Consider the following 24,515-nt stretch of genomic DNA (forward strand, 5'->3'; position numbering starts at 1 on the left):
AAGATAGTCCACATCTCTATTGGGGTGTGCCTCTTACTTTTGGGCTCGGGGTCCAACCTCTGATAATCTCTGCCATTGATCTTAAATAATCACAAAACATACCTGGCGACGCGTAGCTGTTAGCAGAGTGCACAAGTGAGTAATCGCAAATGAGCTCACACCGGCTACATCCGATAACGATAAAAAGAACATGAGTTGTGTTAAGATGTTCAAGCACTAAATAGATACCTTTTGAAAGGCACCAAGTTTGCATTAACCATAACCTTATCCTTGTGGCAAAACATGCAAACAAATCTGCTCTGATATATGCATTGGCTTTAAAACTCATTGGTCTACAGCAGAGATAGACTTCTGCATGACCATGTCTCTGCACCAGTGTTAGACCAGAGGATGCTAAAAGGTGAAGTACAAACATTTGAACATCAGTTCTATTGCAAGAAAGGGCAAAACCTATTCTTATTTTTTCACCATCTTGGGTCGTGGCAAAAATATCCCATAATGTCCGGTAAGCATCTCACTACGTGTTTAAAAAAAATAAAGATTATTTTGGTTAACTTAAATAAATTTTCTTTCTTTAAATAGGCTGATTACTCTAGATTTGAAGTTTTCGTGACTGCAGGGATCCATACTCTTTGGTTCTTTCGGTAAAGTTACTGTAGTATTATAAATGTGTGCTACTGTACCCAGTGAAATATGTAGGACATAAGAATGACAGACATGTCAACCCATACGGTTTACCCCGCATTCTTGTACAGGGAAATCGAGTTTCCAAGTCCATACGGCGTACAACCGTTTCAATCCGGGTAACAACAATCTTATTTTGTTTGTGCTTCTCCCTTGTGATGGGAATTTGTAGGATGAACGTTGAGAATTTACAAGTGCACGTGGTGACCAATACGGTCTGAATTGGTCTGAATAAGGTTGGGCACTGATTGGGGGATGAAATAGCAATGAGGTTCGATAGCGTGCTCTCCCTAACCCCAACCATTATCCATTATTTAGTCTGGGAACATTCTACCTTTAACTTTACGCGATTTTGAGTCGTTTGCACGCGCCGTTTTTAGTATTACACTTTCTATGAACTCACTCTGTCTGTTGTTGTCGTATCCTCAAATCTTGTAACTCAACTTTAACCCACTTTCCAATGTGGTATCGACTGCAAACTTGGTATACTTATGTCTTACTGATGACAATACTATATTCTATCATTAAAAATTGCAAAAAATGTTTTTACACGCTTTCTATGAACTCACTCTGTCTGTTGTTGTATCCTCAAATCTTGTAACTCAATTTTAACCCACTTCCCAATGTGATTATCGACTGGAAACTTGGTATACTTATGTCTTACTGATGACAATACTATATTAAATCATTAAAAATTGTAAACAATGTTTTCACACGCTTTCTATGAACTCACTCTGTCTGTTGTCATATCCTCAAATCTTGTAACTCAATTTTAACCCATTTCCCAATGTTGTATCGACTGGAAACTTGGTATACTTATATCATACTGATGACAATACTGCATTCTATCATTAAAAAAATATTTTTTTAAACATAATTTTTTATATGTTGTGTTTCGGCTTGGGTCTAATTGTCCACGCTCAACTCACGTTGGCTGTAAAATCACCACGGTCCCTTTACGTTATGGCAAGCTTCGGGGGGGCACTTCCTAGAGTCGTGGAGTTCTTCCATTAACAGTACATTTCATTAAAGCGTGTTTTAATTTTTTTGTTAAATATTTCTTTTCTAGATTTGAAGCTTTCGTGACTGCACGGATCCATACTCTTTGGTTCTATTCGGTAAAGTCACGTAGGTAAAAATTAAAGAAAAATCACGACGTTTCAGCCACAACACAAGTAGCCTTCATCAGGTGAAGAAACAGGACTGTCCAGAAGACAGCGCTTGAGTGAACACTGCCAAGCATGGGCCGCGTCTTTTAAGCTGTGTGGGAGGAACAGAGCGCCTTGACAAAGGAGTTTACATATAAATTAGCATGTAACTGGGGGATTGGCATGATGTTGGTGTGAGGGATTAGCACCACGGAGAGCGACGAGCATGTAACTGGGGGACTAGCATGATTTTGGTGTGAGGGATTAGCAGCAGTTTACATATCAACAGTAAATAAGCATGTAACTGGGGGATTAGCATGATGTTAGTATGAGGGATTAGCAGCAGTTTACATATCAACAGTAAATAAGCATGTAACTGGGGGATTAGCATGTTAGTATGAGGGATTAGCACGACGGAGAATGACGAGCTTGAAGAAAGCCAAGCGCAGGTCGCCTCCTTTCTTAAGCTGTGAGGGGGGTAAACAGAAAACGCCTTGGCAAAGGAAATTAGCCTAAAACACACCACTAACAACGCTTGGAATTAGCACAAGATGATAATACACGGAGGCCGTCCTTGGCATCCATCACCACTGCGCTGCATACCCAGCGGACCTGAGTTCAATTCAGTGGCGAACATTTGAACAAGTCGTGTGCCTCTCCTAAGGTGCTATTTCAGGAATATTTTTGATGTTTTTTTTTCCCCATGGCTTTTCTGTTTGCACAGTCACACATAATCACTTTAAGATGTTTTTCTTGTTCATGTTTTTTTTGTTTGTTGCGGTTGCACCCGATTCAAGAGCCGAATGGCCCACAGGACTATACCAAATAAATGAAACTATGATATTCTTAGCTCTTTCGGTAAAGTCACGTTGAAGGGAAATAATAAAATATATATAAAACAAAAAAAATTCTCACGACGTTTCGACCACACCTGATGACGACCGTTTGTGTTATGGTCAAAACGTCGTGAGAATTTTTTAATTGTTTTATATATATATTTTTTCATTTTATTGTTTCCCTTTAACGTGACTTTACCGAAAGAGCTAAGAATATGAATTACTGCGGTCACGAAAGCTTTAAATCTAAATTTATGAACTATGAACCACGCGCTACGAAAATAAGTCGGAGCAGGAAGAGAATCGATCCGCGAGTCACGGAATCGTAGGCGCTCAACCCGCATATGGAATCGATTCCCAGAGAGGCGTCTTGCGAGGGGGCCTTCGCTTTGCATTGAGAGTTTGGGGGCCCGGTGGTTGGTGGAGGTGGGTGGCTCTCGCTCGGTGTGCTTCTTCCGCCGTTTCCCCTCTGTCTGCCACCCTCGGGGGCTTTCTCCTTCGCGCTTCAACATCTCGCTGCCACGGCGGATCCATCTGTAGCTTCGCTCTCCGAATGTCCCCCGGGCTCCCCTCGGTTGTCGGGCTCTAAAGTAGACCGAGGGGAGCCCGGAGCCACTCAAAACCATCACCTTACCCTACATTGCAGGGGTCACTAAAAAGATCTCCAAAATCCTGAATAAACACAAGATCCAGGTCCGATTCAACACAGTACATAAAATCCGTGATTTAGTTCCATCTGTAAAATATGCTGTTCCAGACATACAGTACCCGGGCGTTTATAAACTAAAGTGCCTCTGTGGTAGTAGCTACATTGGAGAAACCAAACGACATATCTCGGACCGCATCCGCGAACATAAAGCAGACTTGAAACACGGGAGAACGAACTCCTCTGCCGTGGCAGATCACTGTTATAATTCATTGGGCTCACATGACATTGACTTCTCCAAGACGGAGGTTATTTGCAAACCAACCGGCTACCATGAGAGATTCGTTCATGAGGCCATTCACATATACAAGCACAGAGACAATTTCAACCGAGAAGATGGATTCTGGCTTAGTAACCATTGGAAAGATGTTTTAAACCATTTCCATTCTTAATTAATTGTATTTTACGATGACCTTCAGACCGCAGCTCTTTCGCCAGCATTGACTCTTAATACCTCTCACACCACGGTTAATGGTATGGTTTACAACATGGAGTATAATAGCGCCTCGCAGCTGTCTCTCTCCCCCTCCTCTGTTCCGACCATGGATGAACTCGTCCGTCTGAACGGGGCCCGTAGCTATCCGTGTTGCTAAAGTTGAGGGTAAGAATCCACCCATTTTTTCGCCATATAGCATTGTGATATATAACGACTTATTGTTGGTAGCTTAGCTGATTGGAGAATATAGAGTTTATTGATAACATTAAGGTAATTTATATTTTAGTTTTTTATTGGTTCACTATATAGTATTCATTATATATTGTATTGTATACCCAGTTACTGTGAATAGCTCAGATGTGTAGGCCTTGACTTCAACATAGCCATTTCTGTGACCAGTCACTAGCTAATCACTCAGTTATTTCAATGCTAAATTCGCCTAGTTATTTCAATGCTAAATTCTCCTGTTTGATTTGTACTAGGTGCCTCGGTGAATGTGTATGCTCTGACTTTAACATAGCTATTTCTGTGACCAGTTACAAGCTAATCACTCAGCTATTTCAATGCTAAATTCTATGCTAATTCCTTTGTCAAGGAGTGCCTCTGCGGATGTGTATGCTTTAACTTAGCTATTTCAATGCTAAATTCTATGCTAATTCCTTTGTCAAGGGGTGCCTCTGCGGATGTGTATGCTTTAACTTTAACATAGCCATTTCTGTGACCAGTCACATGCTAATCACTCAGCCATTTCAATGATAAATTCTATGCTAATTCCTTTGTCAAGGCGCTTTGTTTCTTCTCACACAGCTTAAAGGTCGTGATCTCAGCGTGGCTTTTTCACTCCAGCGCTGTCCTCCAGACAGTCTCGTCCCCTTCACCTGATGAAGGCCGCTTGTGTTGTGGCCGAAACGTCGTGAGAATATTATTGTGTTATTTTATTTTATCAATTTATTATTTTATTCTCATTCTACGTGACTTTACCGAAAGAACCAAAGAAGATGAATCCTTGCAGTCACGAAAGCTTTAAATCGAAATTTAGACCGAGGGGTTTAGGCCGAAGCCTCGGCCTTGTCTAGTGTACTCCCCGGCGGTGGGGCGCCTGAGCACGGCGGCATTGCGAATGCGGTTCGCAATCATCATAAGTATAAGCGATTGTAATTTATTACGTATATATGTTATAAATTACAAGTCTGATTTTAATAGGTAGACTAAATTAGAATGTGCAATTATAATGTATGGTTTGCTTTGGTACACGTAGCTTTAACGTAGTGCATATAAGTATAAGGGCTCAACGCAAGTGCCGAATTTAAATATCTAGTTAAGATAGACATTGCCACGCATTGTGTTTCGAATATGTAGTCGGTATAGGTATATGTGATTATAGGGCGTAGTGCGGATATGTTAGCAGCTTCCCCACTGTTTTCCTCCTGATGACGATCGCTTGTGTTATCCAAACGTAGTTTTTGTTTATTTTATTTTTATTAATTTGAACCTATCTACGTGACTTCACCGAAAGACCCAAAATAATATGAATTCCTGCAGTCGCGAAAGCTTTAAGTCAAGATTCAATCTGTATAGGTTTACGAGTCGTGAACACGACAGATTTGAGTGGGGGATTGGGTGAGTGGGCGGGTGGGTAGGTGAGTGAGTGGGTGAGTGAGTAGATGAGTGGGTGAGTGGATGAGTGAGTGTGTAAGTGGATGAGTGAGTGGGAAAATGGGTGAGCGAGTTCCTTGATTTTAGAGGAAGTAGCTATCTCTTGTTCATAGCTGACTGAGGTAACATCTGTTGGGGAAGTATGAAAGACCAACTCGATGTGTCGGGATGTTACCATCAACCCCACGAAAGTTAGCAAGCACCTGCGTGTTTATTTCGTGTCGTGAAACACTCAACTCCCTGTGAATGATGGGGCAGTTGTGGAGAGAGTGGAGAGGTTTCCATACCTGGGCAGTGTGCTCATGACCAATTCTGGTTTGACAGCAGAGGTGTCACTCCGGATCAGGAGCTCACAAATCCTTGAATGATCTGGACACATTTCCCATCAGCGAACTCCTCCGGCAGGTAAGGCTGCATTGGATGGGTCATGGAGCCTGCATGCCTAGCCACCATATGCCAAAGCAACCGGATTGAGGGGGCTAAGCATGCACGGCACGGGCTAGAAAATAGATGGGCTGATGTGGTACAAAACGATGTGGAGCTGAGTGGACTTGCCGATGACTGGTACCAGTCGTGTCAAGATCGGCCTCCATGTGTGGAGGAGGCTCGTGAAGGATGCTACTGGGCAGTGCCAGGCTAGGTGCACCTTGAGGCTACGGGTAAGTTGGAGGCAGTCACCATTCAGCAACAATGGAGGGCAGAGGAGTGATGCTCACAACAACGAGCGGAGCGCTGGGCGGCTAAAACGCAAACGGTTGGCACAGTCGGGAGCACAGATGGTGCATCTGCCAGTCATCTCAGTCAATCAACCCATGGCACCTGCAGGGTCTGTCCCGTGACCTATCAGTGAGGCTTCAACATTTCACGTGGCCTCAAAGTGCGCCTGGCGTGGCACAGGTGCTGTGTGGACGTCACTGTCACTTAGTGGTGAACGGCGGTTGTTTTTGTTGTATGAGGAGCAGTAGTGTAGTGGTTAGTGCACTAGAAATCTGGCGAGTTCAATTCCCGCTCATGGTTAATGCCATTGACGATTATCTGAACTGGTCATGGGTCTCTCCTAGGTTGACTCGGCCTCAAATGGGTACCTGGTGCGATGTGTAAACATCACCTTTACGGAGACAAAGGCGGCTGGGCATGGGTTTGGCCACCCACCCCCTCGTGTGCCTTGCTCGCTTTCATAGGTGCTCGCTAACAGCACTTGCCCCAACAGTCTGTTAAGGCTATATGGGGGATCTTTTGCGGGTGAGTGTATAAGTGAGTGAATGTGTAAGTGTATGAGTGAGAATGAGTGAGTGTGTGTATAAGTGAGAATGAGTGAGTGTGTGTATAAGTGAGTGAGTGAGTGAATGAGTGAGTGTGTATGAGTGAGTGAGTGTATGAGTGAGAATGAGTGAGTGTGTGTATGAGTGAATTAAAAATGTAACAAATAAGCTTGTGCCGGAGGCCCCGGGGGGGACAAGCGTCTATGACATCTTCTAGCCAAAGCCAATTGGCGGAGCCAGGAGATTGAATCCCTACCCTCGGGGCTCCTCCAGAAACAACTAAAAGCCACTTCATGTGGCCACGTGGAATGTTCGAACGCTCACTGCGGAGGAGAGGCTGCCACTCCTCTGACGGGAGCTGGACCGGTACCGCCTGAATCTCTGTGGCATTCAGGAGGTCCGGTGGACCGGTTCTGGCTCCTGCCACCATAAGGGGTGGACAGTCCTCTACTCGGGGCAGCAGACTGCCAAACAACAGGGTGTGGCTCAGCTTTTCAACAAAAGAATGAAGGGGGCGTGGGAGCGTGACGGTGAGGTGTGGGAAGCTGGAAGCCCCAGGCTACTTTGGGCTCGCCTTCCCATCAACCAGAGGCGAGGAGTGGTGGTCATGGTTACTTATGCCCCCACTGAAGATGAACATCCGTGGAGGGATGCAGGCAAAGCCGATGAGTCAGATGCCTTCTATGACCTCCTGTCACGGGTGCTGGCTAAAGTGGCCCCTCGGGATAGAGTCATCTTGTTGGGTGACTTCAATGCCCGAGTTGGCCATGATGCTGGCACTTGGTCTGGAGTGATTGGAGGGCATGGGCCAGATCAGCTCAATAACAACGGTAGGAGGCTGCTAGATTTTTGTGCAGCCCATGGGCTTGTAATTACCAACACGCTGTTCCGGCATCGGCGCATCCACACAACATCATGGATGCATGCCGGGTCCAAGCAGGAACATCTGCTGGACTACATAGTGACGGACCAGCGGATGCGAGCCCATGTTCTTGACACCAGGACCTACCGTGGAGCTGATCTGCCCTCTGACCATCGACTTGTCATCTGTAAGATGCGCCAGCCATTCTTCCACTCCGTTGGTGGGTGTACACCCAGGACCCCATTCCAACCTAAAGTGGTTTGGTCTCAGTTATCTGATGAAAGTTGCAAGCGAGTATTTCATCATCGCTTGCAGCTGGGGTTGGCATCGTCCCCCACTCCTCTTGATGTCGAGGGTAAATAGGCGAGGTTTAGGACTGTGACTCATGCAGCTGCATTGGCTGCTTTGGGTACGCGGTCCAGACCTCCCCAGAGACCCTGGCTGACAGGAGGTGTTCAGGATAGTTGAGAAAAAGCGACAGGCCCACTGTCATCAGCTACAGAATCCCACGTCAGAATGAGGAGGCTTACCGCAGCCTTCACTCAGAGGTTCGGAGAGCCATGAGGCGCTGCAAGGATGGGTGGTGGTCGCGGGTTGCTGAGGAGATGGAGTCTGCCTCAGTGGCCCGCGATCATAAATCTCTATTTAACTCCAAAAAAGTAACCTGCAGCGCCACACCTATTACCATCATTAGGGGAAAAAACGGTGATCCAATCTCCGACCCCCAGGAACAGGTTTGCAGATTTGCTGAGCATTTCTGTGAGGCCCTGGGGGAGGGGAAATCCCTCAGTCAGGAAAACATCGTGGCACAAAGTGGGGATGACCCTGCTGAGGCTGCGTTGCCTCAAATATTGGAAGAAGTCACCCCCTGTGAGTGGCTGGCTGAGGTGCCATCTGTTGTGGAAGTACTGAAGGCGATCCGGAGTCTGAGACCAGGAAAGGCACCGGGCAGAGATGATCTCCCAAGCGAAATGCTGAGGGAGGGTGGCGTTTGTGCACAGACTGCCCTATATGACATCATAACAACAGTCTGGACTACTGGACGGGTTCCGCAGGATTGGAAAGGATGCCCTGGTGGTCCCCCTCTTTAAGAAGGGGGACCGCACAGACTGTAACAACTACAGGGGCATCTCACTCCTCAGTGTGCCAGGAAAGGTCCTGGCAAGGATTATTCAAGATCGCCTTGCAAGGCACGCAGAGGAGAGGCTTGCAGAGCCCCAATGCGGTTTCAGGAAATGGCGGTCCTGCACAGATGCCATATTTTCTGTCCGTCTGCTACAGCAGAGGTGTAGGGAATTCCAGCAAGACCTACATCTCTGCGTTATTGACCTGGTCAAGGCCTATGATACCATCAGTAGGCCTGGGCTCTGGGTTGTTCTTCGTGCTTTTGGAGTCCCTGATCCTCTGCTCACGATCATTAAGGACCTTCATGATGGTGAGCGGGCCCAGTAAAACTACGTGGCCGGGAGTCAGAGCCATTCCCTGTACACCTTGGGGTGTGACAGGGATGTCCTCTGGCTCCCACATTATTTAACATCTATTTTGACCACGTAGTTCGTGAAGCCTTCAATAGCTGTACCGGGGGAATCTCCATTTGGTACAGATATAATGGGAGGCTGATCGATGCCCGGGTGCGGTCAAGGGATGGCTCCCTATTGCTCAACCACGTTATGTATGCCGATGATTTAGTAATAGCTGCTCATTCAGAGGAGGAGTTGGAGACGCTGCTGCTGAGACTGGAGCGTGTCACTAAGAGATGGGGCCTTACCATCAGCCCCACCAAAACTAAGCACCTGCCTGGGTATTTTGTGCCATCGGACACTCCACCCCCATAACTCCCAATCGGTGATGGGGCAGTTGTGGAGAGAGTGGAGAGTTTCCCATACTTGGCCAGTGTGCTTATGACCGGCTCCAGTTTAACAGCAGAGGTCTCACTCCGAATCAGTCGAGCGGCAATATCTTTTCATCGGTTGCGTAACGCTGTGGGGAAGCTACCTGGTCTGTCGCTCCGCACTAAGCTTCAGGTCTTTTCGGCCACAGTCATTCCCTCCCGTCTCTATGCTTGCAAAACGTGGACCCCCCTAATGGAACATCTTCGCCGGTTAGAAACATTTAGGCTAACCTGTGTTGTATACGGCCCCTTTTTCCACAATTAATATCCATAAGAATATTTACGGATGCATACACAGATTTATTTTTCCTTTCTTTCGTGACAAACAATATATATATTTTTAATAATGAATAAAACCCGTAAGCCAGAAACACGAAAAACCAGATGTCGGTCATAAACAGGCCATATATATATATCTATATATAAAGAAATAATAAAACTCTCAAGGCGAGGATGTAACAGCTATCGGCGAAAATCTCCAGATGAACAAGAGTTTGATGGGCCCCTTAGGAAAGGTCCCTCCGAGGTCAGAACACCAAGAGAGTAGACACGGAGACGCCAACAGGGTAAATCGTATACACTTTTTTTGTTTCTTATTTGTCGGTAAAACAAAAATATATATAATTAAAAGGCAACAACAAGAATAAGATAAAATTAGCGGTCCTAACGCTCACTCCAATTAAGACCAGGCCACCAGATACATCAGTGAATTATTATCCGATAATTAATTCGCTATCAAATGGTTTTCACCTTTAATACTTACTGTTAAAACAAAGCTTGGAGACAAATACCGAGTCACATCAAAGGTTTTCGAGAAGGAATGAGACAACGGGCAAACTTGCGAAAGAGTTTAAACAATATCCCAAGCAACCCCGACCACCTTTGTCTCTCGCAACGCGGAGAAGCAGGAATTACACCTTATCACAAGGGGCCATCTGGAAAAGCCAGCCGGGTTTGATGAGGAGACACACCCCACCCCACACACGGCAACCAGGCAAACACAGTTTTAAAGAAATTGCAATATAACATTAATAATAACGTGTTCACCTTACACGACATTCCATTATAGAACCTTACAGAACCAAGGGATATGGATTCCAACAATCAAGAAACGGACCTCTTAAACTCAGGATGATAATTATTTTTCTTTTTAATAATTCCGTCATAACAATTCGAACCTCGGTAAAACCGAGAGGTGTCGGGAGGACGTAGTTACAAACACGAGTCTTGGCGAACATGGGACCAAATGGTATTTGAGAAATATAAGTCGAAAGTATAAAGAGGTGCTCCCGACCACCTTTGTCTCTCCCGAAGAGCGCGAGAGAGGAATTTCACGCCAGGGCAAACAGATCGTTATCGCAGGAACCATCTGCCACACACGGGACTTAGTAGTGACCCCACCCCACCCTGCACACGGGCAGCAAAAGAGCGAGCGAGCTTTAAGTTAAATAAACTGTCACACATTTATAAACACAAAGTGACGAAAATTAAAAAAACTAAGTAAGAGCCAAGGTAACGGGGTGGATTAGGCTGGTAGAATGTGGAGTCGAAATGATATTTGCAAAGTATAGAGAGATGGGAAGATCCCGGCCACCTTTGTCTTTCCCTGCAGCACGTGATAAAATGCATACGCTCGGAAGATCAAAGATAGCTCCACCTCGTGAGGAGGAGCCGAGAAGGAGAGAGATTTTTGGCATAAAAAGGAGCCGTTTCAGCATGGAAATCAACTCATCAGCCCTCGGGGCCAGCTCAACAGAAGAAGACTCATCTCAACTCATCTCAGCAGAAGACCCGCTCAACTCATCTCAGCAGAAGACCAGCCATCACCGACGCCGGAGACGCCTCTACAACTCGCCAAATTGGCGAGTGTCGCCGATTGGCGACCTGCTGCCGCTGTTAGCGGCCAGCGCCACCACGAGCGAATCGTGAGCCTGCAATCTACAACCGCCGACGACGGAGCACCAGCGTGCCAGCTGCTCGCAGACGCACTGCGCGCATTACCTACCGTCCGCGTACAACCGCGCCGCTGCGGGCGTGCTTTTATCGCCATCTACCAGACGGTCATCGCAGCTACAACAACGTATCTACTCGTTCACCAACGTCCGTCGAGTCCGAACCAACTACTGAAAGAAGAATCAACTGATACGTATGATACACTGCCCCCCACTACACGACAAACCAGACGTCTGCTTGACGCAAAGAATCGATTCCGAACATTGGCCTACTCTTTCACCACTCATACCATTCAACACACACACACGGGTCATTAACAAAGCCTAAAACCTCAAGCCATTGAACCATCCGTGATTGTGGAAACATCGCAACGACCGAGTGAATAATCCATCGTTTTTAAGAGTGTTCATAATTTTCCTCTGTAATATTGTGCTGGGGCTGTACTTCTAACCGCATAAATTACCAACTGACCCATTAACAAGGATTAATTCTTGGCACCTCACCACGGAGCGCCGCTCGCGGGGGTGAAGAGCGTGTTCAACCGGTTCCCTGTCAAGGGTCTGGCCACAATTAATTAAAAGATTTGCCCGAGATAAGGATCTCAAAAGGAAACATCGCCACCCATTGAGTCGCGTTGAGAAGTCGATTAGAAATACTTGAGTCGTTCGTTAATATTTTTCTTTCTACATAATCTTGCTGGTATCCACGAATGAAATAACGAATTCAAACGCATATTTGTGCCTCCAAGAATAATACTGGTTGGAGTGCCCTTTCAACGAGTAGCGTTGCATAATAATCAGTCATCCTATTGTTAACAACGTGACAATAATTGCATTAAGGGCCGCGCATGATCAATGACCGAATGCTGTGTTGTGTGACAATTCAAGTAACGAAGCATTGCGGCCATCGAGTGGTGTTGATAAGGCAATCAGAAGTATTTCTGTCGAACGCTTTAAATTCATAATCGTTATGAATCAATGAACGAACATCAACGTGGTACTGTGCTGACGATTTCAAGCATAATAACTTCGCATATCAGAATGTATTAAGGATTGGATACGAATCAAAGACCAATTGCCGTGTTGTGTAACAATTCAAGTATACGAGTTTGCATATTATAAAGTTAAGGTTTGATAGAATAGTTCGCATGTTTTTAATCTCTCTCTCAACAACCGATCGATTGCGTTATGCGTCGGGAATTAACCACAGGTGCCGCTATCGAGGTGAACCAACGCAATCGTGATGGTATCATGTTAACGCTGTGTTGAAATTCCAAAATCCCGAGATTGAGTTTTCATATTATCCAAAAATTAAAGTTAGCTAGAAATAAAATTGATTAAAGCAGAAGGTTTGTGTGTGATTCTTCCTGAAATTCTGCATAATATTGTTCTGCGTATGAGATCTGAATCCTGGGGACCTATCATAAGTACACTATCACCACACATAATCCATAACACACATAATTCGTAATGTTCAATCGAGAGTAATCGTATCCTTATCAATAATACGGAATTAAAGAGCAGAGTCGAATCGACTCTCTCTCATTCACGCTCACAACGCCTGCGTCACTGCATACGATTAATTGCGTCATTCCAATTCATAACACAATCCTCGTCACCGAGGCTCGACCTGATAATCCATAATGACCTGCATTATCCTAACCACGCCCACTCGCATAAATTAATACGATAATCTATCGAATCAGCATAATTTATGCGCATGATTACACCAATTAACATACTTTCAGATAAATTATGCAAATCTCAAATTTCATTTAATTTTCATTATTTTCATCAATTTTAATAACACCTATATATAGAACATATTGGGGGCGTCGTCCGGGATCTCTCGCAGACAGTTTATGCTTGAATTAAGGAACAAATCACTGTTGTATTAACAAGGTTTTATGATCTAACGTTGCCCTGTGACTGTAACGGGTGTAAAACAAACACAAAAAAACGCACTCTGAAGGGAAATTCCAGAGTAGCAGGGTATAACAAAGACAGTTGAAGTAAGATTATTTGCTCGAGTCAAACTGACCATATCCTGTGATACAATTGTTTTATACGTGCTCTGAAGGGAATTTCCAGAGTAACTCACACCACACATGAAATGTCAGAATTAAGATACACTCTTAAGTCTATTAACTACACCACATAAGATAGATGGAACTGGATCTGCAACATTCGGAGGCTGACACCCCAACGCATACCACTGACTCAGAGGGGACCTCCCCGGAAGAGATGGAATCTATGGAAAAACAATATCGTGAACTTGTGTTAAAACGTACTGGCCGGACTGCTAAAGAGCAGGCAGAACAGAGAGACATATGGGAGGGGACACATATCGAGGACATTAAGGAACATCGGAAAAAAACTTCTTAAGGACGTGATAAAATGTAACAAAGCCGAACGTGATGTAAAAATTGCGGAAATAGCAAGGTTAGACTCAGACCTCCTCATACAGACAGACAGGGAAAGGGCATGGAATGCGGAAAAATTTGAAAGGGAATGAGAGGATAAACTGTCCCTGATGGGGGAGATAGAACGTCTGCGCGCCCTCGTGGGAGAGAAAGGATCAGAGCTAGCTGCACCAGTGAAACCCCCAGACGTTGATACACATAACACATACGGGAGTAGCAGTTTACCATACTCCGAGCCACGCGTACGTAGCCCAGGGCCAAAATCCCCCAAAAGTATGGCCACCAAAGAAAGCAATTTTGACAGAGAGACCCCCTTGCAATTCGAGAGGAAGGAAGGAGAAACAAGGATAAAAGTGGAAAAACATGCGGATGACAACCTCGAAATTAGAGAGACACAAAACCCAAAATAAAATTGCCAGGATACGCAGTACGAATAGCACCAAAAGGGGCGGAACCAGGGCGGAATGAGCGGCACAGAGACAATTCGCCAGAAAGACGCACGCTACGCAAAAATGACCGATATGATGCAGAGGACAGAGACAGCTCACTAGGAAGACACATTCCACACAAGCCCGACCGACGTGGAACCCACAGCTCTCCAGAGAGGCGGACAGCACGCAAAAATGACCAGTCAGACACAGACGGCTCACCAGAGGAACGCACCTCACGTAAACATGACCGACATGACACGGGTACCAGGGACAGCTCCCCAGAGAGACGCGCAACACATAAAACTCACCAACGCAAAACAACCCGCACCACAGAGGACAGACACAGGAATCCTGACAGTCACAAAATACGAGACCAACGTAAACACAGCACATCACCCAGCAGACACCACACACGTGATAGACGGCATGAAGGTCAAGGACAAAGACACTCACCACATAGACACAGCTCAAGGAGATCACACACACCAACCCACAAGCACGATTCACCAGACCCACATAGGAAAAACAAAGGACACAAGCCACGGGACAGATACAAATCCTCGGACAGAGGGAGACCACGGCACAGGCAAGGGAAACATCACAGTGATAGCGAAGACAGGGACAGCTCGAGTGAGCACTCCTCAGGAACAGACACCACTGACGACGAACAACACACTTTTAACAGTAAAACCCTCAAACGAATGGATAAAGCGCTCGTGAGAATTCCCTACTTCGATCCACACAACAAGAACAGGGATATCCACACTCACATAGCCACAGTAGGACAGGAGGCTAACATCCGGGGTCTGTGTAAATCAGCAGAAAAAGCATGTCTATTATCAAGGAGCTTGCATGAGTCAGCCAGACCATGGGTAACCTCCCTGCCCAATAGGGTCAGGAGCGATTTCAAGCAATTAAGCCGAGTAGTAGTTAAGGAGATTCGGGGAATACTCCACACTGTCTGAAGGATTGAACGCGGCAAAATTGATGACTCAGCGTGCAGACGAGGACCCACGGGATTATCTCCTACACCTCAAGAGAGCATATTATGCAGGCGACGTGGATAACGCCCAAGAAGAAGGGAACATATTAAAAGTTATGTTCTTCCAATCCCTAAGACCTGAAATAATGAAGATAGTAGGAATGATGTTGGATCCCGAGACTGCCTCCCTGCGCCAGATTGAAAGCAAGGCTCACACGGCCTGGGTGAACGGCTGAAGAACCACAAACATAGCCAAAACACACATCATCACCAAAGATAAAGAACGACTTGATCTGGAGGGAAGCGAATGTCCAAGAAATAATAACAACACCATACAGGACGGACATGAAACCCCCTGGAGAGGGCGCCTAATCTACTACAATCAACACCCATCAACGGCATGCTGAATAACACTCCACGTGGGGAGAGGAGCGAGGCAAGAGGGACTTGGCATCCACGGACAACACAGCCATGGAATACAGAAGGAGGCGGATCCTGGAACCATGGAGGAGGAAGAGCGAGTGATGAATCATACCTACACCACGGGGGCCGACGCCCACCGAATCAAACACCATATCGTCTTCCACTGCCACCTCCACTAGCAATCGAGCATAGACCACAGTCAGCCAACAGGAGTCGATACGCCCACCACATTCGGATGTAAAGAGGACACCAAGAGAGTATGAAGATTCCGATACCAACACCAAAGACAAGAAGACCAACAGAACACACACAGGAAGAGGGCACACCCAACGCCAAAGTAGCCCAAGTAAACATATGAAACTCAAGAAACACCAAAGCGGTCGCCGAGGTGATACCAGAGGGCAAAGGGTACCATCTGGGAGAATTAATTCCCGCAGGACCGGTCGGACGAGTCCACATGGAAGTAACACTGCAAGACACACTGACCAGCCAGGGCCTTTGTGATACTGGAGCAGAAATATCAATGATATCCAGGGACCTATTTGACGAACTCCAGACTGCCCTCCAGAGGAAGAATGAAGCACTGTAGATGATGCCAAGCAAGCTTACCTACTCTGGATGTGAAGGGACCCACATGCGACCATTGGGCAAGGTCACGATGAAGCTCAAGTTCAACGAAGTCAACATGAGCCATCCATTATATGTCGTACAGAACCCAGGAAAAGAGCTGATCATTGGGATCGAACTACTGAATCGCCTTAAACCCATTATGAACCTTGAATCCCGACAAATATGGGCACAGTCAATGCCGGAGCAGCATAGGGATCCAGAAGAGGAAGAAGTCGCAGAAGACTCTATGGGAATTCAAGTAACCACACCAGAACTCAACAACCTATCACAGACAACCAAGAACAGAACCAAGCGTCCAGCAGAAATACGAACCACTCAACTGCTGACAAATAAACTGGGAAAGGACCTTGAGAAAGCAGACCTACGACCAGCAGTTCCCAATGACTGTCCCCTCGTGGGGTATATACCGCCCACTAGTGGTCAAACAGGTGAACAGGGGACTTTTGAAGGACAACACAAGATCAAGAGCATATTCCACTCCAGTGAAGCAAAGGCAATTCAACCGATAACGCAAGGGAAACAACCCACTGAGCTACCAGGAATCACAGAAGCCTTAGACCCAGACCAAGGAAAAAGAGTCCCTTCAATAGAAGAACAAATTGAACAACAAATTGAAGCGGCAGACGCCCTTGAGAATGACACTCAATGAAACGAGCTCCGACAACTGCTCCAGAAATACCACTTCCTGTTCTCAGAAGACTCCTATGACTGCGGCAAAACCGACCTACATGTGGTATCTATTCCCACACTGGAGGGAGCACCAGCGGTATACGTGAAACAATACAAGATTCCACTGGCCGCCTACGAATCAATCCAAGAAACCTTGGGAAACCTACTCAAGAAGAATATCATTCGGGAATGCAATTCAACCTACAACTCACCAATTTGGCCTGTGCTAAAACCCACTGGCAAGTGGCGACTCACCATCGACTATAGGCAACTCAACAAAAACGGTTCCCCTATCTCGATGGCCCATGGCGGAAATCGACCAAAGTCTCAACTAAATAAAAGGCGCAAAAATACTCACCACAATGGACCTATCAAATGGTTTCTGGACCATGCCCGTGAAAGAAGCAGATCAATACAAGTTGGCCTTCACATTCAACGGGATACAGTATACTTGGAACCGATGCCCATTTGGATACTCAAATTCACCTGCAGACTTCAACATATTCCTACACAAGGCAATGGGTGACGCAAAAGAGCGAGGCACCATCGTCTATGTCGACGACATTCTGGTCAAGGACTCCTCATGGGAAGAACACCTCGAGAACCTCCAGCATACCCTCGAGCAGTTAAAAGAAGCAGGTGCAAAGATATCAATACAAAAGGGACAGTGGACACGTAAAAGGGTGGACTACCTCGGGTTCCAGATCGGCACTGAAGGAATGTTACCCCAAACAAAAAGACTTGAAGCCCTCCGCGCGCTCAAACCGCCCACCACAGTCACGACCCTTCGGAGCTTCTTAGGGATCTGCAACTACCTTCGACAGTTCGTGGATGACTACGCAGGGATCGCTCCACCCCTAGTCAAACTATTTCAAAAAGACGAACCATGGGAATGGGGACAAGAACAGGAATCTGCAGTGGAGGAAATAAAACGACAGATCACAGGGGCATCCTGCCTGGCATACCCAGAGAAATGAAAAGAATACCACCTAGAGACCGCATACTCAGATCATAGTATCAGCTCGGTACTGTACCAGATACAGGAAGCAGGGAAACGAATTATTGCCTATGCCAGCAAGGCCCTCCGTGGGGTATAGACAAAGTTCTCCGAGTGCGAGAAGGCAATATTCGGAAACATCTGGGCTATACAACATTTTCGGAACTTGTTGAACGGAGAGAATATCATCCTAGAAACGAATCATGAATCCTTGGCGTACCTCAACAGTAAGAAGATTCGAGAGGGCCGCGTAACCAGCAGCCGGATAGCCAATTGGGCACTGACACTCCAAGGCCTACCAATCACAGTAAAATACGCAAAAAACAAGAAAAGTCCAATGGCCCAAGGTCTGGCTGACTTACATGATTGCACCCTAAACAGCATAGAAGCATGTGCTGCAAAGGTACCTCCGGAGGACAACAGGCACCTGCCCTTCAAAAAGGAAACATGTGCCGACCTACCAATGGTGTACATCGATGGATGCTCCAAAATGAAGGAAAACAAACTCCACGCCAGATCAGGAATCGTTTGGGAAACTGGCCCACTCACAGGGATTCAAGTGGGATTTCAACTGGGACCAAAGTCCAACCAGTATGCAGAATTGGCCGGGGTACACATCGCCGTCCAAATGGCATCCAATAACCAATACAGACCATGGTGGTGTGTACTGCTTCCAACTACGTACAGCACAGCTTCCTACACCACTTACCCATATGGAAAAAGAATGGTATGAAGAACCACAGGAATAAACCAATTCACCATCAAGAACTGTTCGAGGCCATAGATACGATGGTTCATAACAAAGATATGAAGATATTTTGGAAGAAGGTCAAAGGGCACTCCAAGATACCTGGCCAAGAGAAAACTGGAAATGACCAGGCAGACGCCCTAGCAAAAGCGGGAAGCCTGGAAGGCACACCGTGGAAGCTAGAAAGCCAAACCGAAAGAGACGGACAACAAGAGTCGACGAACCAAGACCCCGCCGTAATAAGACTGATCACCAGAAGTGGGAAGAACCCTGCAGAAGCTGGAGTCAGAGCCCAATTGAACAGTGCACAGCCTTCCGGAGATCTAGTCAGAATGCAACAAGAGGACGAAACACTAAAAACACTGGCTGATCATATCCAGGATCCAACAGGAAAACCAATCACTACCGACAACCTGAACGACAACAAAGAGCTCGAGAACATGCATAACCAAATCAAAAGGTTCTCAATGCGAAAAGGGCTACTGGTATATATGAACGAAAAAGACGGTAAAACTAGATGGGTAGTCCCCTCACAATATCGAGAGATAATGTTACAACACGCCCACGACGAACCATGCAGCGGCCACCGATGCGAGATGAACACAGGACAGATGCTGCGGCAGGTGGCCCACTGGCCCAAAATGAGTCAAGACATACACGAACATGTGTCCAACTGCCTCGTGTGTTGCAAGTACCAGCCAACGACCTCACAGCATAGGGCACCCCTACAGAAGAGGGGAACAGACTATCCATGGTCCAACCTACAAATCGACTGGATAGGACCTGTCAACCGATCAACCAAAGGAAATAAGTACATGCTGACTGTGACCTGTGCATTCTCCAAATGGATAGAGTGTTTACCAGCACCCAACAACACCGCGGAAACGACAGCTATCCTACTGATCAACCAAATATTCAGTAGGTGGGGCCTACCGTCAACAATCGATTCAGACAAAGGAAGCCACTTCACAGCCGAAGTCATCACAGAAGTGTGGAAGATGTTGGGAGTAAGAAGACAACTACACATCGCCTACCATCCACAATCCTCAGGACAGGTGGAAAGAGCCAACAGGACCATCGTGAGCCTTCTAAAGAAATATGTGTCCACCACGGGACGCGACTGGGATACGAAACTACCCCTAGTATTGATGGCCATGCGAGCCACACCCAACCGAGCTACAGGCAGGACACCATTCGAGATCATGACAGGGAGACTAATGACCCTCCCAGTGCACCTGCTGTATGTCCCACTGGAGGACGAGACCCCGATGGCAATGACGCCCACTGAATACCTAGCGGGACTGAACAGTCACCTACAGAGCACATTCGCTATGGTCAGAGACCAGTTGCAAGCAGAGGCTCAGGGGAGCAAAGCATACTATGACCAAAAAGCCAGCCACGCAGAATACCAGCTCGGAGACAAGGTGTTGTACCTCAATTACGAAAAAAGAAAGCAGAAGTGCAGGAAATTCCTCCCTTCCTGGACAGGACCACACGAGATTGTTGACAAAATGTCCCCAGTTGTATATCAGCTAAAAATCACAAAGACAGGAAGAGAGCAGCAGTACAAGTGGGTACACATCAATCAAATCAAACCGTACCCTGTGCTGGGAGAACAAGAGGAATAAAAAAAAAATAATCAACAACTTCCCCTATAACATGTAGTCAGTAGAATACTTCCTTATCTTATTACAAAAAAAAAATCCCTTATTAATTCAAATATAATCATGCTAAGTTGTGACACGTACGCGCGCGTTGTATGGAAAATCACAAACTTGATGGTTCATGGTGGAAAAAGGCATTTTTCTTTAATATTAAAAATAGCCGGTGGCAGACCACCGATCATTTTTAAAAGGGCGGAATGTTGTATACGGCCCTTTTTCCACAATTAATATCCGTAAGAATATTTACGGATGCATACACCTAGATTTCTTTTTCCTTTCTTTCGTGACAAACAATATATATATTTTTAATAATGAATCAAACCCGTAAGCCAGAAACACGAAAAACCAGATGTCGGTCATAAACAGACCATTAAGAAATAAAGAAATAATAAAACTCTCGAGGCGAGGATGTAACAGCTATCGGCGAAAATCTCCAGATGAACAAGAGTTTGATGGGCCCCTTAGGAAAGGTCCCTCCGAGGTCAGAACACCAAGAGAGCAGACACCAGACGCCAACAGGGTAAATCGTATACATATTCTTTTCCTTATTTTCCAGTAAAACAACAACAAAAAAATTAAAAGGCAACAACAAGAATAAGATAAAAGTAGCGAGCCTAACGCTCACTCCAATTAAGAACAGGCCACCAGACACATCAGTGAATTATTATCCAATGATTAATTCGCTATCAAATGATTTTCACCTTTAATACTTTTACTGTTAAAACAAAGCTTGGAGCAAGAATACCGAGTCACATCAAAGGTTATCGAGAAGGAATGAGACGAGAAAACTTGCGAAAGAGTTTAAACAATATTCCAAGCAACCCCGACCACCTTTTGTCTCTCTCACAGCGCGGAGAAGCAGGAATTACACCTTATCACAAGGGGCCATCTGGAAAAGCCAGCCGGGTTTGATGAGGAGACGCACCCACCCCACACACGGCAACCAGGCAAAGAAAGTTTTAAAGAAAATTGCAAAATAATATTAATAATAACAACGTGTTAACCTTACACGACATTCCATTATAGAACCTTATAGAACCAAGGGATATGGATTCCAACAATCAAGAAATGGACCTCTTAAACTCAGGATGATAATTATTTTTCTTTTTAATAATTCCATCATAACAATTCGAACCTCGGTAAAACCGAGAGGTGTCGGGAAGACGTAGTTACAAACACGAGTCTTGGCGAACATGGGACCAAATGGTATTTCAGAAAAATAAGTCGAAAGTATAAAGAGGTGCTCCCGACCACCTTTGTCTCTCCCGACCACCTTTGTCTTTCCCTGCAGCACGTGATAAAATGCATACGCTCGGAAGAGCATCTTCACTTGGAAATAAATCAAATACTATGAATCACAAGCAGGATCATAACTGTGTATGATAAGATACCAACTGTGATGTGAAATGTTAAACTTAAAAAAAATCTTAACCATTTCTTTGTGCGTCGGAACGCGAACGGAAAAGGGGGGGGGGGAACCCGCCCCTCTCTCTGGGTGGAGGGATCAGACAACCAGACGCCACCGAGATGAATCGAGGTGTCTGTTGTCTTGATGTTTATGGCTTGAGGAAAGACCCGAACAGGACCGTGTCATAAATGACACACACACAAACACACACACTGACACACGAACCCCCCCACCACCGACACACGAACCCCCCCCCCCACCGACATACGATCAGATCAAAGATAGCTCCGCCTCGTGAGGGGGAGCCGAGAAGGAGAGAGATTTTTGGCATTTAAAGGAGCCGTTTCAGCATTGAATTCAACTCATCAGCCCTCGGGGGCAGCTCAACAGAAGAAGACTCATCTCTACTCATCTCAGCAGAAGACCCGCTCAACTCATCTCAGCAGAAGAGCAGCCATCACCGACGCCGGAGACGTCTCTACAACTCGCCGAATTGGCGAGTGTCGCCGATTGGCGACCCGCTGCCGCTGTTAGCGGCCAGCGCCACCACGAGCGAATCGTGAGCCTGCAATCTACAACCGCCGACGACGGAGCACCAGCGCGCCGCTGCGGGCGTGCTTCTAACGCCGTCTACCAGACGGTCATCTCAGCTACAACAACGCATCTACTCGTTCACCAACGTCCGTCGAGTCCGAACCAACTACTGAAAGAAGAATCAACTGATACGTATGATACACTGCCCCCCACTACACACAAACCAGACGTCTGCTTGACGCAAAGAATCGATTCCGAACATTGGCCTACTCTTTCACCACTCATACCATTCAACACACACACACGGGTCATTAACAAAGCCTAAAAACCTCAAGCCATTGAACCATCCGTGATGGTGGAACCATCGCAACGACCGAGTGAATAATCCATCGTTTTTAAGAGTGTTCATAATTTTTCTCTGTAATATTGTGCTGGGGCTGTACTTCTAACCGCATAAATTACCAACTGACCCATTAACAAGGATTAATTTTTGGCTCCTCACCACGGAGCGCCGCTCGCGGGGTTGAAGAGCGGGTTCAACCGGTTCCCTGTCAGGGGTCTGGCCACAATCAATTAAAAGATTGGCCCGAGATAAGGATCTCAAAAGGAAACATCGCCACCCATTGAGTCGCGTTGAGAAGTTGATTAGGAATACTTGAGTCGTTCGTTAATATTTGTCTTTCTGCATAATCTTGCCGGTATCCACGAATGAAATAACGAATTCAAACGCATATTTGTGCCTCCAAGAATAATACTGGTTGGAGTGCCCTGTCAACGAGTAGCATTGCATAATAATCAGTCATCCTATTGTTAACAACGTGACAATAATTGCATTAAGGGCCGCGCATGATCAGTGACCGAATGCTGTTTTGTGTGACAATTCAAGTAACGAAGCATTGTGGCCATCGAGTGGTGTTGATAAGGCAATTAGAAGTATTACAGTCGAACGCTTTAAATTCATAATCGTTATGAATCAATGAACGAACATCAACGTGGTACTGTGCTGACGATTTCAAGCATAATAACTTCGCATATCAGAATGTATTAAGGATTGGATACGAATCAAAGACCAAGTGCCGTGTTGCGTAACAATTCAAGCATACGAGTTTGCATATTATAAAGTTAAGGTTTGATAGAATAGTTCGCATGTTTTTAATCTCTCTCTCAACAACCGATCGATTACGTTACGCGTCGGGAATTAACCACAGGTGCCGCTATCGAGGTGAAACAACGCAATCGTGATGGTATCATGTTAACGCTGTGTTGAAATTCCAAAATCCCGAGATTGAGTTTTTCATATTATCCAAAAATTAAAGTTAGCTAGAAATAAAATTGATTAAAGCAGAAGGTTTGTGTGTGATTCTTCCTGAAATTCTGGGGGAGAGGGTGGGGGGGGGGGGGGGAGAGGGTAGGGTGGGGGGGGGGAGAGGGTGGGGGGGGGAGAGGGTGGGGGGGGGAGAGGGTGGGGGGGGGGGAGAGGGTGGGGGAGGAGGGGGGGGGGAGAGGGTGGGGGGGGGGAGAGGGTGGGGGGGGGGGAGAGGGTGGGGGGGAGAGGGTGGGGGGGGAGAGGGTGGGGGGGGGAGAGGGTGGGGGGGAGAGGGTGGGGGGGGGGGAGAGGGTGGGGGGGGGGAGAGGGGGGGGGGGGAGAGGGTGGGGGGGGGAGAGGGTGGGAGAGGGTGGGGGGGGAGAGGGTGGGGGGGAGAGGGTAGGGTGGGGGGGAGAGGGTGGGGGGGGGAGAGGGTGGGGGGGGGGGAGAGGGTGGGAGAGGGTGGGGGGGGAGAGGGTGGGGGGGGAGAGGGTGGGGGGGGAGAGGGTGGGGGGGGAGAGGGTGGGGGGGGGGGGAGAGGGTGGGGGGGGGGGAGAGGGGGGGGGGGAGAGGGTGGGGGGGGGAGAGGGTGGGGGGGGAGAGGGTGGGGGGGGAGAGGGTGGGGGGGGGAGAGGGGTGGGGGGGGGGAGAGGGTGGGGGGGGAGGGTGGGGGGGAGGGGTGGGGGGGGGAGAGGGTGGGGGGGGAGAGGGTGGGGGGGGGAGGGGGGGGGGGGGGGAGAGGGTGGGGGGGAGAGGGTGGGGGAGAGGTGGGGGGGAGAGGGTGGGGGGGGGGGAGAGGGTGGGGGGGGGGAGAGGGTGGGGGGATGGGGAGGGGGGGGGAGAGGGTGGGGGGGGGGAGGGTGGGGG

The 24,515-nt window shown here is 47.0% G+C and overlaps 1 protein-coding gene across 1 annotated transcript in view; it reads right to left on the minus strand.

Moving 5' to 3' along the window:
• Positions 1 to 3,173: 3,173 nt before the first annotated feature.
• Positions 3,174 to 24,515, minus strand: part of LOC142906809 (uncharacterized) — a 54,778-nt gene continuing 33,436 nt past the window's right edge. Inside the window, exon 5 of the mRNA XM_076055357.1 lies at positions 3,174 to 3,253. Coding sequence (XP_075911472.1) covers positions 3,174 to 3,253 — 80 coding nt within the window. The remainder of the gene's footprint in view (positions 3,254 to 24,515) is intronic.

Source organism: Petromyzon marinus, chromosome 71 (assembly GCF_048934315.1).
Source record: "Petromyzon marinus isolate PM22_M1 ecotype Great Lakes invasive population chromosome 71, UKy_Petmar_22M1.pri1.0, whole genome shotgun sequence".
NCBI lineage: Eukaryota > Metazoa > Chordata > Hyperoartia > Petromyzontiformes > Petromyzontidae > Petromyzon > Petromyzon marinus.